General features: G+C 43.6%; 2 protein-coding genes across 2 annotated transcripts; one reads left to right on the top strand and one right to left on the bottom strand.

Annotated features, from left to right (window-relative positions):
* The first annotated feature begins 2493 nt into the window (after positions 1 to 2493).
* Positions 2494 to 5416, top strand: LOC148298208 (nucleoredoxin-like). Its single transcript, XM_088277047.1, has 2 exons — positions 2494 to 3878; positions 4972 to 5416. The coding sequence occupies exons 1-2, from the start codon at positions 3039 to 3041 to the stop codon at positions 5341 to 5343; spliced, it is 1212 nt and encodes a 403-aa protein (XP_088133173.1). The 5' UTR covers positions 2494 to 3038; the 3' UTR covers positions 5344 to 5416.
* A 353-nt stretch (positions 5417 to 5769) lies between these two features.
* LOC148298207 (cell division control protein 45 homolog) lies at positions 5770 to 8894 on the bottom strand. Its single transcript, XM_088277046.1, has 5 exons — positions 8681 to 8894; positions 8233 to 8604; positions 8002 to 8154; positions 7026 to 7912; positions 5770 to 6081 (listed from the first exon to the last, which is right to left on the bottom strand). The coding sequence occupies exons 1-5, from the start codon at positions 8729 to 8731 to the stop codon at positions 5940 to 5942; spliced, it is 1605 nt and encodes a 534-aa protein (XP_088133172.1). The 5' UTR covers positions 8732 to 8894; the 3' UTR covers positions 5770 to 5939.
* Between the last annotated feature and the right edge of the window lie 5072 nt (positions 8895 to 13966).

Genomic DNA, 13966 nt, shown 5'->3' with positions numbered 1-13966 from the left:
GAGTGGACTTAATCAGCAGTGGATTATTGTAATTACATTGGGGTAATGTAATGTGTGTCCAGAGTGTGGACTGCAGATAACCGGTTACCGTGGATTTTGTGCTCCCGTATACTGATACAGGTAGAACTGATGTGATTTTGTGCTCCCGTATACTGATACAGGTAGAGCTGATGTGATTTTGTGCTCCCGTATACTGATACAGGTAGAGCTGATGTGAGTTTGTGCTCCCGTATACTGATACAGGTAGAGCTGGTGTGATTTTGTGCTCCCGTATACTGATACAGGTAGAGCTGATGTGAGTTTGTGCTCCCGTATACTGATACAGGTAGAACTGATGTGATTTTGTGCTCCCGTATACTGATACAGGTAGAGCTGATGTGAGTTTGTGCTCCCGTATACTGATACAGGTAGAGCTGATGTGAGTTTGTGCTCCCATATACTGATACAGGTAGAGCTGATGTGGTTTGTGCTCCCGTATATGTACAGATACAGGTAGAGCTAATGTGATTTTGTGCTCCCGTATACAGATACAGGTAGAGCTGATGTGGTTTGTGCTCGAGCTGATGTGGTTTGTGCTCCCGTATACAGATACAGGTAAAGCTGATGTGGTTTGTGCTCCCGTATACAGATACAGGTAGAGCTGATGTGATTTGTGCTCCCGTATACAGATACAGGTAGAGCTGATGTGGTTTGTGCTCCCGTATACAGATACAGGTAAAGCTGATGTGGTTTGTGCTCCCGTATACAGATACAGGTAAAGCTGATGTGGTTTGTGCTCCCGTATACAGATACAGGTAAAGCTGATGTGGTTTGTGCTCCCGTATACAGATACAGGTAAAGCTGATGTGGTTTGTGCTCCCGTATACAGATACAGGTAGAGCTGATGTGGTTTGTGCTCCCGTATACAGATACAGGTAGAGCTGATGGAATTTGTACTCCCGTATATATAATGATACTGATAGAGACGATGTGATTTTGTATTCCTGTATACTGATGGATTTAGACGTAGAGCTGATGGACTTTGTACTCCGGTATACTCATACCGGTAGAGCTAATGTTTGTCTGTTTCAGGATTTAAAAAAAAATAAATAAAGGATTATGGTGGAGTGTTGGGAGGACCCAACACAGTTCCAGGTTGGGAGAATGTTACGGCGTAATATTTGTAGCAACATGAACTATGACCCCAAGCGCCCGCTAGGGGCAGGGCGGGGTGTACGCGGGGAATGTTTACGTTATATCCCTTATGAGACGAATGCAGGGAATGCTACACACACTTGTCATTGTACTGTCATGGCGACCTGTTGAATAAACCGATTGCATCCTTATTACAAGTTATTATTACCTATACCCGAGCCCCGTAATATATATATGTAAGTATATATATATATATATATATATATATATATATATATATGTATATATATATATATATATATATATATATATATATATATATATATATATATATATATATGTGTGTGTGTATAAAATAATAAAAAAATAACAAATAGTAAGCTCTGGTAAATACAGGTCTCCTTCACACACTATCAGCGAGCAGCGAGAGAGAGTGAAACCCAACGTTTAAATTTATCGATTATAACATGGAGAAGAAATGCTGAGAAAGTACAGACTTCAAGTTGGATAACAATATGTTTAATAAATCAATACTTTCAAAAGCATAAATACCTCAATTACGCCAGCTCCGATTCGTATGCCAGCAAAAGCGGAAAACCCCGAGACAAAAACATCATGTCGGATCATGGGCGGCAAAAGAGAATAAAAGTTCTGTTTCAACTATGCTAGTCTGAAAGTTGGACATCCACAATGACGAAGAGCTCAACAAGCTGCTCTCTACCGCTCTGACCATCGCTCAGGGAGGCGTCCTGCCCAACATCTTGGACATTCTCCAGCCCATGAGGATCGAAAGGAAGGCGTTACAATTTGTCGGCTCATCTTTTCCCCGCTCCAAACTCAGCCCACTCGACGTTCCGTATCATTTTTCCGTATCGATTTTTTCTGTATCATTATCATCATCATCCTATTAATATTATTACAATCCATGTCTTTATTAGCGCCCTTGAGGTAGTATTTTACGAAAATGGCGCTTTACAAATTATCCTAATTATTATTATTATAAGTCCGTAGAACTCGCAGTACCGACCGGTTGTGCTTTTTATCAAAAACAATATTTTGAATTATTTGTCGATTTAAAATTGTAAAAATAAAAAGGAGAAAATTTTCTTTACTATTATTTCTGAGATAAAAACAAAACTGATATGGAGATTCTGAGAGATTCGATTTAGTTCTTTAAATTTTTAATATTATCTTTTAAAAAACTAAAATTATATTGAAGGATAAGTGAATTTATCAAATCCTTTTCAGTAAAAATACTATTCCGAATTCGAATTTGGGAATCGAAAAGACGCATGCGGTAAGGCTAATTCATAATGCAAATTGATAGTCTGTCTATGGTCATGTGCAATGATTGTATCTGTGGATAAAAAATATTCCAAAGAAAAAATCCTCGATACAAATCATTTATCGTCATATAAATCATTTATTTATATTAAATTTATATAAATTAATGAGTAGTGTGTTATTTCTAGTGCGTTTTCCTATTCTTTACAGTATGTAAACTTTCAAGTTATCTTTGGTCTTTGTTATGTATAAATAAATGCATATTAACGTAGAGAGTATATTTCAAACCGATTGTTGGGGTTTTATCAATGAAATGAATAGGCATATCAAAGACTTAAAAAAGCTAAGCGATTGTCGCACGAAAGACCCAAGGTACCTAACTAAAAATTAAAACCCATTCGGTAAATTGAACTGTGGTTAAAAAAAACTTTCAAATACTTTTTTGCTTTGTTTTAAAAGTCGACACTAAAGTTTTCATCGCTGTCAACTATCGAGCGTCGCGACGCGCGCGCATGCGCCACGACGCCGCTGTTTATGTATTTATGGCGGGCCGCATTGTTTACTGTTTACGTCCGGAAGTAGACGCGCGGAATAAACATAGTTAGAAAGGCGCGTGAGGCATGGAGCCACTGGAGGGCGCTGACTGGAGGGAGCGGCTGCTGGGGCCGCGCCTCGTGCGCTGCGGCGAGCCGCACGGCGCGATACTCGCCGCGGAGGCCCTCGGCGCGCCCGCCGTGCTCGGGTTGTACTTCGCCTTCGCGGACTGCGACGAGTTCACGCGCCGTCTCGCGCAACTCTACCTGGCGCGACCCCCCGGCCTGGAGCTCGTGCAGCTGTCGCCCGCCGCGGGAGCGGCCGCCGCGCCGTGGCTCGCGCTGCCGCTGGACGACGCGGAGGCCCGCGGCAGGAGACTCATGCACCTGTACGGGGTGACGGTGGGCGCGCCCGAACTCATCCTGCTGGACGCCGAGGGCGAAGAGCTGAGCCGCCCCACGGCGGAGCAGCTGCTGCGGCCCGAGGAGTTCCCCTGGCGGCCGCGCCCGGTGGCCGACGTGCTGCGCGGCGTGCCCCTGGAGCGCTGCAGCGCGCGCGTGCAGCCCTCGCCGCCCCTCGCGCTGGACGACCTCCCGCCCTCGTGCACGCTCGCCTTCTACTTCGCCGCTCAGTGGTGCCCCCCGTGCAAAGCGCTGTCTCCGCAGCTCGCCGAGACGTGCTCGCTGGTGCGGCGGCGCGGCCACGACTTCCGCATCGTGTACGTGAGCAGCGACCGCAGCGAGGAGTCCTTCCGGCGGGCCACGGAGGGCATGCCGTGGCTGCGCGTGGCGTGGGCGCATGCGGCGGCGCGCGAGGAGCTGGCGCGGGCGCTGCGCGTGCGCGCCATTCCCGCGCTGCTCGTGCTGCCCCCCGGGGAGGAGCCCTACGAGGCGCGCGCCTGGGCTGCCGGCGACCCCGAGGGATATGTGAGTACTCTACGAGCGAATTCCCATCGCATTCGGTTCTTATTATTCTTCTCGCGAAAGACAACTGCGGACTTGTCGGTCCGATGGTGTTGAACCGCAATTGTACCGAGTTCAACTGCGGACTCGAGCCATATTTCATTATTTTACACCGTTAAAAGTTATTTTCTGACTGATCCGTCTCTTGCTCCTGTGAAATTATGAATTCGGTTATAAGATTGCGGAAGCTAGTTAAACATCATAGACCTTTGTTAAATGCGATTCAGTATTCAGCGCAAAACGGTAACCACTTGCGCAATTATATTATATAGCGGAGTGAGAGCACGACACCGAGCTGGACGAGTGGATGTGCGGTGAGCAGCAGTCTTGCGGTGTTATCATGCTTGTTAATTTTATAGAGAGAATAGCTTTACATCGTAATGATATGCTACTGATATGCAGGGTATGCTTAGCTGCAATAGTTTAGATTAGAAGGAATGTGTATTTATTTACGCATTTTTATCGATTGTTGCGTGGTATGATAGATAATCCTGAAATTATGCGGAGCATCGGTCGGTATGTTTCTGATAGTTATCACCTAAGACAGCGTCGGCATAGATTGACTTTTTATTTAATTTGTAATTTGTGTTATATATACGCCTTAAATATAAGTTGGTCGTGTATATGTTAATTATTTAATAAATGAAATTGAATTGATAAGAGAATTATTTGAGTTGATAATGTATTTTATTTTATTTTGTAATCAGACAGCTATTAAAATCACACTAAAATTAAGTAAACATATAGAAAGACTACACCTTCAATAATGGTTCATTATTCATCCAATAATTTATACAAATGTATAAAAAATAACAGGAAGAAAAAAAAAACACAAAATATAACCACTTGAAGACTAAAAAAAGTCTATGCTTTTACACACTGCACTTGTACAGGGATAAGTATATATTACCTAAATAGTTTAGTTGAAAATCCTACGCTTGAAAAAGTTTAATGTAACAATGATAATAGTCATTTGAAAGAACTTTTATAGAGCTACGAGTACTCTGTGTTTTCATAAAAACGCTACATGTTGAGAATAAAAGGGATCATGTTGCAGAACTTCCCGTGGCGGCCGAGTCCGGTGATGATCCTGTGCGAGTTTGCCTTGGACCGCCTCCGCGACACTCCGGCCGTGGCACTCTTCGTGGACAACACGGAGCACGCGGTGGAATGGGCGAGGGGCGTGCTGCGCTCCGCCGCCGAAGAGTACTGGGACGGCGAGGAGTCGGAGCTGCTGTTCCTGGTGGCGCCGGAGGGCGAGGCGGCGGCCGCGTTGCGTGCGGGCGCCTGCGAGGGGGCGCAGCTGCTGGCGCTGCAGCCGGGCTCCCCGCCGCAGAGCGCCCCCGCGGGGCCGGCGGTCACTCCCGCGGACGTGCGCGCACTCGCCGCCACACTGCTCCCCCCCCTCCCGCTCACACAAGATGCCTAACTCTAATATATCCCTTATTGTAAAGTAGTTAAGTCAAAATGTACAAATTTAATAAATCATTTTTGGAAACGCCTTTCTGTCTCTTTTCAATCCTGTCCCTTCATGATAACGAATGGACAGGATGGCGGTGGTGGGGGTTGACTCTATATGTCGTGCATTGTAATCGCGGGCGTACATTCAAGGGTAGGTGTCCATGTGGCTGGGAAGTTAACGATTAACTTGGTATAGTTTTAGGAGAAACAGCTTTCTTAATTTATTTACTTTTTACAACTCTGCTTACAAAAAAAAAGTATACGGAAGTCGATGGTGTAAAATAGAAAAAAACATTTTTTTTTCCCAAATACGATTTATCTACACGACGAAACATTAATTAGCGTATGGAATCCCAGTCCGGGGGTGGATAAGGAAGGAAAAAATAAACGATCATTTTAGCATATATATTTTTTTAATCATAAATATGAAAAATACATTTCCCAAGACACTCAAAAGAAGTGAGGCTGGAGGACAATTACTAAAACAAGTGAAGAAAGAAATACAATATTTACATAATTAGTTAGATCATTTACAAGTGGCGGCGGAGTAGTCCCCGAGGGAAGCTACGTCATGAGGGAAGTGAGCGCATCCAGGAACTTGCCGAGCTGCTCCGAGGGCAGCACCACCACGGCCGAGTCGAAGCAGTCGGCCGAGAGCGTCGTGTGCGAGCGGAGGGCCGCCTGCTCGAACGCCTTCCCAAACAGGCTGAAACAAACTCCGTCGTCAGCACTTCGCCACTCTACGGCAGTCACCCCTCCCCTGACACCTTCCCACTCATTCTCATACATGATCAGGGTAATTTCCCTTCGTTATTATGTCAATATGCTACTCATTAAGAGGAAGCAATGTTTATCACTTACATCGCTACTGTTATTTTTAGATTTCTTCTTCTCACCCTCATCCGGACCCAATGGTGCATAGTGCACTGCATCAAAAAGATGCAATGTTAAGTTAAAAGTCCTACCAGGTCAGGTCAGGTTTAGGTGAGGTCCGAGGTTATAATTTGGTAAAAAACATTTTTGTTTTTACCGACCTCCTTGGGAATCGAACCCGGGACCTCTGTCGTGGTAGCCAAACACGATTATCACTACACTATGAAGCCGGAGCCATTTTTAGGTTTACTATAGTTATCGCTACCAATAATGATAATTGTTGCAACTGTATTGCTCAAACTCTTATTGCTTACTCTCTACGATTATTTAGTTCATTCTACCAGTCTCAAGTGCAAGCAGTACAATCTATACTATTTGCTGGAATATTGTACTAATGATAAACTAGACTAAATATATGATATATATATATATACCTTCCGTACAGTGATAAGATATACAAAGATCGCAAAATGGAACTAGTTATGGAAAAAAGGGAGAAACAGAACTTTTGCATTTTGCTTTATAGTTCAATATGTATTATTGCTTTTTCTCTCCTCATAAAATGGCCTAGGTACTCTTTTCTTCAGTCCCTCCGACTTCTCTGTCTTTTCCCGTACATCTTTAAACATTCGTTTCAAACTCTTTCAACTCGTAGTATCATTAAAATTTTTGTATAGCGTCACATCTTAAATGCTTCAATCTTCTTTGTGGTAGTTCAGATAAGCGCCAAAAATTCGTCGACTGTTAACTACACAATGAATAATATGTGCCGCATACTTGCGAGTGGAGTCATCCGCTAGCGGCGGAACGCCGAGTAGCAGCGTGCGGCCCTCCGCGTCCGGGGCGCCCAGCAGCAGGGGCCGGGAGGGCCCGCCCGGCGCCCCGCGCTGCAGCCAGCGCGCCACCGCGCCCAGCCAGCGCGGCCCGCCCAGCGCCCCTTCCTCCAGCAGTAAGTATACGAAGGGCCCCGCCGACTGTACGCGCCGCGCCTGCAGCGCGCCCGCCACGGCGCGGCCGGCCGCGCGCAGGCGCCGCTTGGCCGCTTCCAGCCCGGCGCGCAGCTCCGCGCCGCCCTCCGCCGCGGACAGCGCCAGCAGCGCGCGCCGGAAGCCTTGCGGCTCCTCCAGCAGCCCGAGGAGCGCGTACGCTGCGTCGGCGGCGCACAGCCTCGCGCCGTATCCGCTGCGCGCGCAGAACGCCGGGTACAGCAGCTCGCGCAGTCCGTACTTGTCGGCGAGGCGCTCCAGCGAGGGCAGCAGCTCTCGGCGCAGGCCCGGGTCCATGGAGGCGTGCGGCTGGCGCGCCTGCCGCAGGGGAAGCCCCATGTCGGCCAGCAGTCGCTGCAGGCGGGCCGCGCCGCGCGCGCCGCCCAGGCGCAGGCGCGCCCAGCTCAGCGGCGAGTGGCGCAGCGCGTCCTCCAGGCTCCAGTGGCGGTAGAGCGCCAGGCGCGCGTCCGGCTCCAGCGCGACGCTGAGCCCCGCGTCCCCGTGCGCGTGCGTGAGGCGCGCGGCGTGCGACTGCAGCGCGCCCGCCTCCAGCACGTACTGCGCCGCCTCCGTGCGCTCCAGCAGCAGCTGCTCCGTGGCGCCCACGGCGGCCCACCACACGCTCTCCAAGCTGTCCTTGGACAGCGTCCAGGCCACCTCGAGCATGCGCACGGCGACCTGCGGACAGATGGGGACGTTCGTAATTCACTAGAATTACATTTCGACGAAGCGATGTTCGCGCGCTCATCGCGCCGCCCGATACTGACCGGCTGCCCGTAGTAGGAGAACTGCGTGTAGTTGAACATGAGCGTGTCCCGCCGCTCCTCCCAGGCCGCGCGCTCGCGCCGCCGCGCCCGCCGCTGCTCCGCGCGCTGCATGTGGCTCTCCCCCTCGGCCGCCTCGTCTTCTTCCCCTGAGGACTAAACGCGGCGCAGTGAGTGATCAGTCTGTTATTCGGTTATAATGCGTAACGGTTGTATTGCGCGCTTTGCCGTCACCTCCTCGTCGTCCCGGAAGATGTCGTCGAAGTGCGGCGCGTCCTCCCCCTCGGCGGAGGACGCGCCGTGCAGCAGGCGCACCTGCCCGTCGCTGTACACGTTGCACACGTCCACGGGCCGATGCGAGTCCAGCACGAACAGCGCGGCGCCCTCGTCGGGCCGCAGCAGCTCCACCAGGTCGAGGGTCGCGCCGCAGTTGAGCAGGACGGCGCACTTGACGTCCGCGCGGTGCTGCGCGTACGCGGCGCTCAGCTCGGCCGCGCCGCTCACGCCCACCACGGAGTACGGGATGTTGTCGGTCTTCAGCAGGCTCTGCAGGATCTTGCAGGCGCACACCGCGTCCACGTCCAAGTGGACGAGCAGAAGAATACGCTGCAACAAATAACGCGTTACGATCGCTTCCAACTGTCAAACCTTTAAGCCCGTAAAATGACGCCGATGAACTTACATTCCCGCACAATACATTGTAAAAGTCCTTTTTGATATCTTCGATGTACATATTATAAATTATCGGTAGTACGCACGGCCGATATTCATTATAACAATATAAATATTTTCATGTTCGACCAAACATCGGTAAACACAAAACTCTTCCCGCCAGTCACCAGCTGCGCGCCATAGAGAAACACAACCAAACCGCGGATCTACCAACATCTCACCATAGAGCATTTGTGACGTCACAGCCCCAGAACTGTCATCTGTCAAAAATTTCGTGTTTCAAAAAATGAAAGCTACCACTGGTAATGCAGAAAGATCCACCAAGAAATAATTACCTAGAAACGATCATCAAAAAATATAGATAATTTATAAAAGCTTTTTAGTAGGCAATTAAAAATAATATAAAAATATTAAATATAGTAAAATAAATCAGCAATAGTAAATTCTTTTTTTTTTATTATTAGATTAAAACCAATATTTTTAGCTTTTCCACTTTTTTATTTGACCAGCGACCGGGTTTCGTCGTTACCGACATCATCAGACTGGTATAATATAAATCTATTAATAGTAAATTCCTTAGTTTAGAACAGTGGTTTCAAAACTCTTTTGGCCCACAGACCCATTTTCATAGTCAAAACTTGTATTCGGACCCTGCGTTAAAAACTACATAAATGCATAATAGAAAAATTACAAATTTAACTTTGATGTCTTAAACGGTGAAACAAACAGAAAAAATAAATGAAACATTTTGTTGAAATATTTTCTGCCAATTCGGTGTCTTACTCCAGATTAAGAATAATATGAAGATGGCATTATTACCGTTGACGAAATTCGTTTTAAAGTAATATTTTAAGCTAATATTTTATTCATTGCTATTTATCATACCTTCCATATTCCTAAAAATGTGTCACAATTCTTTTATTTTATATTTAAAATTGCATGCACCCCCTGAAGTTGTTCAGGGACCCCTAAATTAATTTATTTTTCCACGGACCCCCTGTAATATCGCGGGGACCTTGGGGGTCCATACGGACCACTTTGGGAACCACTAGTTTGGAACAATGTATATTTGACATGTCAATATTGTAAAAAAGACTAATTACAAGCGATACTATTTAAGTTGTAAGGGGTTGCTAAGTCATTATTGAATAATTAAATGTCCAATGCAGTGTTCAGAATTTGTAAAGAAAATAATATTCAACAGGTACTGTTATAAAGTTATAAAAAAAAATAACAAGATTATATTACTCACTATGCAATAAAGACATTCAAGTCTTCAATAAACAAATACAGAGAAACCTCTATCTATCGTTCTTCGAATAAAGGTTTTCCCGGATGTGTCGTTTATTTATTCTACCCCTAATTAATTTCATACAAAAATAGATCGCATCGATCGTTTCTATCCACTATTTTAACGCATTCATCGTTTGAATTATGCTACATATTTGATATAATTTGTCTGTTTTTTTTTTTTTTCTCTCAATTTTGTTACATTCGACGACAATATTCCTATGTGTGGGATACAGACTATCGAAAGCTTGTGTGATGGATATAGCAGAAGAGGTCTGAAGATCTTTGGGTTCTGTTCAACTTTGTATTTTTTGTAAATAAATACATTTATTAACATTTAAAACTTGTATTATTGAAATTTCCACCTACTAATGTTTATGCAGATTGGGAGGACGGTATCTTTACTCGATCGTATCTCCTTGTGTATTGACTTCTTTATTCCGCATTCATAGTTTATTTTAATAAGTCCCTTTTAAAACGATAGATAGAGGTTTCACTGTATCCCATTTTTGACATCTCAAAACAGATGAAGGAAAATATAGTATAGAAAAGTGTGGGTATTTACAGAGCTAACAGATCACTTTACTCACGTCCTACATTAATCTCATGACACCCAAAATGTTGTGAAACAAATATACTTTTATTGAATAACGTACTCTGAATACGGCTGTCCAAATTTAAAACACAGTAAGGGACATTTTTTGTGGTAGGTTTTTTTTGCATTTTTGGACTAAGTAGAGTCTACTTAGTCCATAAATGCAAAAAAAAAACCTACTACAAAAAAATGTCCCTTACTGTGTTTTAAATTTGGACAGCCGAATATAGCACACGTGAGCGCACACACGCACGCACATGCACGCGAACACACGTGCACACATATACGTGATGCACGATATTTAACGTTGGTATGTGAATATTTAATACCTCTTTTTTTTTAGAGAACCGATTTCAATAAATGAGGTATTTAAAATACAAATTAATATGTTCCTTTTTAATTTATTTGAAATAGTTTTAGAATACAATATCAATCAAGCCACCTTTATTAGCCAAAGAAAAAATCACATATTTAATATTACCCTGGGCTGGTCCCTGAATCGATTTGCAAAGTTCCGATGTCTGATGACATAGTAAAATTAGGGCGCTTGTGCACTACCCGTAATTTTACCGTCCGGCAGTCCGGTTTTGAAAAATGCAAGCGACTACGACAGTTTAGCGTGATCGAATTTACGCGCAACGTGTCCACGCACCGATCAAGAGTACCGATCCGAAGAAAGATGGACAAAAGCACAAACCAATCCAAGCCAATCATCGTTTTAAAGTGCTAACTGGCGTGCGAGACGGTAAAATTCCATGTAATTTCGTGTAGTGCACAAACGCCCTTAGTCTGTGATCGATTCAGTCTGTGTTTATGATATCTGATTCGTGTTTATGTTTATTGCTGTCAATTCATTTTAACGCATTTCTTTTCCTGTCTGATTTCTTAATATTATATTTAAAAACTTTTTCAGGAACAAAAAAGAAATCCTTGAACAGAAGAGTATTTATGAAGCACAGATTTGGTTACGTCTTGGATGGAGAAGAAACTTGAAGCACCGACTTTGAAACAATCTTCGCGAGACAATATAAATCAAATTCTCATAAAACAACATATTCAAGTAATGAACAGCAAACAGAAAACCAGAGGCAAAAATTTAAATATTGCGCATTTTGTTCGTACCAAAAAATGTTATAATTAGTGTGCCGTTAATGTAAAAAGTCAGTATGTGGCGAGCATAAAGTTGATGTGTGTGTAGACTGCATTTAAATTATCACTAGTCACTTCAAGTCTTGATTATGTTTAATGTTTGTCCCAAAAAGAAGATTAAAAAAAATACTGAATAGTTTATCAAAAAAATAAATGTTTTAGTTAATTTTAATTTTTTTTTGTTTGAGAATTTATGAATAATATTAAGTTCCGTTTTAATAAAGAGCTGTGATCGTATTATAATTGATTTGTTTTGTTCATAGTTTATTTCCTAACTTACATTTCCCATAAACCCCATATTCCCATAAACCCAAAATAGGTATATTCTGCCTACAGACTTTCATTTATATGTGTACGTCTCTGAGACGTATGTGAAGTCTTTGTGTACCTCTAATATAGATTATGGTTCTAGGGTTAAGGATAATCGACCCGATCATACTACTAGTTCCGTACTACAAGGACCATCCAATCTAAAATCGGAGGTTCTTCATGCAATATAATATTAACATTGGATAATAGAAAGGCATGTGGGCCGGACTAAATTCCAGCTGAAGCGTTAAAACTTATCGATGATCAAAATATTGATTACCTACTAAAGTTGTTTAATACCATTTACGACACAGGGGTTATTCCCCATGATTGGCTAATATTAACATTCGTCACACTGCCCAAAAAGCAGCACCCTAAAAAGTAATGACTATCGTTTGATTAGCCTCACAAGTCATTACACTAAAACTATTTCTGAAGATAATTCACGCCAGAATAAGGACTAAATGTGAACAAGACCTAGACGATACACAGTTCGGCTTCAGAAATGCTTTTGGAACCAGGTAAGCAATGTTTGCATTAAATGTTTTGATGCAAAAATGTTGAGACCAACGCAAGGAGGTATTAGCGTGTTTCATTGACTACGAGAAGGCATTCGATAGGGTGAGAAAAACTGATTTGATGAACACTTGAAAGACCAGAACTTCATTAAAAATTTGTACTGGTTCCAAACAGCCGAAATTAGACTTGGAACTGGAAAACAGAATCTATCGCAATTCAAAGGGGTGTACGACAAGGATGCATATTATATCCTAGGGGATGTTTAATTTTTATTCTGATAAAGTCTTTATAAAAACCCTAGGATCTCTAGCAAAGGAGTGAAAGTTAACGGTGTTGTAAATAACAATATACGGTATGCTGATGATAATGTCATCCTGGCAGACAGTACACTTGATCTCCAAGAATTACTTGACAGTGCATCTACACCTAGCTGGAGAGGATGTAGGGTTATCCATAAATGTAAACAAAACTAAATGGAGACCTGGACCCTAAAGGTGAATACGATGAATCGGATTGAAGCGCTTGAAATGTGGCTTCACTGCAGAATACTTGGTATTCCCTGGGTGGATAGGGCGACAAATGAAGACGTACTCAGAAGAGCTGGATCACACAGAGAACTCTTGTCCAATATTAAGGTTCGGAAGATTTCGTATCTGGGTCACACGTATTTCGTGCAGATAAATACTACATTCTGCGAATTATAATGATGGGGAAAATAGAAGGACTGTGAGGAGCTGGCAGAAAACGAACATCGTGGCTTCGCAACATTCGCGACTGGAACGGGATGGGAGGAGTGGAGGAGTTGTTCCGGACGGCACAGGATCGCGAAGCCTTTGCCATAGGGATCGCCAACTACGGGGGGACCTAACACGGAACACGAAGAAGAAGAAAGGTTTTTAATGTTTTATTATTAAAAAAGCAATTCATTCATTTTCAGTCACCTATTACTCGATAAATTAATAAGCTTAAACATTCGACATAGTTCTCCAAACTATTGTAAAGCACCAACACACTCGAAGCGACCATATTGAACAAGTTTCATCGCGCAGCATTGACGCAATAGGGTACAACGGGTGATGGGAAAAATAAGCGTTACATATTTATAAATTGGTTACCGAAAGCTGGCTGATTTTAAGTAAGACTTGTTATTTAATTTTATATTTACGTTCATTTATCACCATTTACTCATTCTCGGATTGTTTCAATTGATTTAAAATATAAATATTTATAAGTATTTTAGCACTAGTAAACTAATTCCGTTATCGTGATCAGACATTTGTCAGGGACAAAGAATAGACCTGTTTTTTTTCGCAGGAAAAAATATTTTAATGAATTCGAGTGAAAGTATTTTTTTTAATTAGCGGACAAAAATAATTACAAAAATGCATTTCAAACGAGCTGTGTACGAACAGGCAACAAAAATCTAACAAATTT

Source organism: Brachycentrus maculatus, unplaced genomic scaffold (assembly GCF_059751285.1).
Source record: "Brachycentrus maculatus isolate JH-2025_06_01 unplaced genomic scaffold, ASM5975128v1 h1tg002369l, whole genome shotgun sequence".
Classification (NCBI taxonomy): Eukaryota; Metazoa; Arthropoda; class Insecta; order Trichoptera; family Brachycentridae; genus Brachycentrus; species Brachycentrus maculatus.
The sequence above is the reverse complement of the archived record's forward strand: the minus strand, read 5'-3'. Positions and strand labels throughout refer to the sequence as shown.

What these genes read in the sequence shown, in the direction of transcription:
- LOC148298207 (XM_088277046.1), bottom strand. Translation starts at nt 8,731, where the DNA reads ATGTACATCGAAGATATCAAAAAGGACTTTTACAATGTATTGTGCGGG. An exon ending in ACAATGTATTGTGCGGGAAT is followed by an intron (nt 8,605 to 8,680) that starts GTAAGTTCATCG and finishes TATTTGTTGCAG; the next exon opens with CGTATTCTTCTGCTCGTCCA. An exon ending in TCTTCCGGGACGACGAGGAG is followed by an intron (nt 8,155 to 8,232) that starts GTGACGGCAAAG and finishes CGCCGCGTTTAG; the next exon opens with TCCTCAGGGGAAGAAGACGA.
- LOC148298208 (XM_088277047.1), top strand. Translation starts at nt 3,039, where the DNA reads ATGGAGCCACTGGAGGGCGCTGACTGGAGGGAGCGGCTGCTGGGGCCG. An exon ending in CCGGCGACCCCGAGGGATAT is followed by an intron (nt 3,879 to 4,971) that starts GTGAGTACTCTA and finishes ATCATGTTGCAG; the next exon opens with AACTTCCCGTGGCGGCCGAG.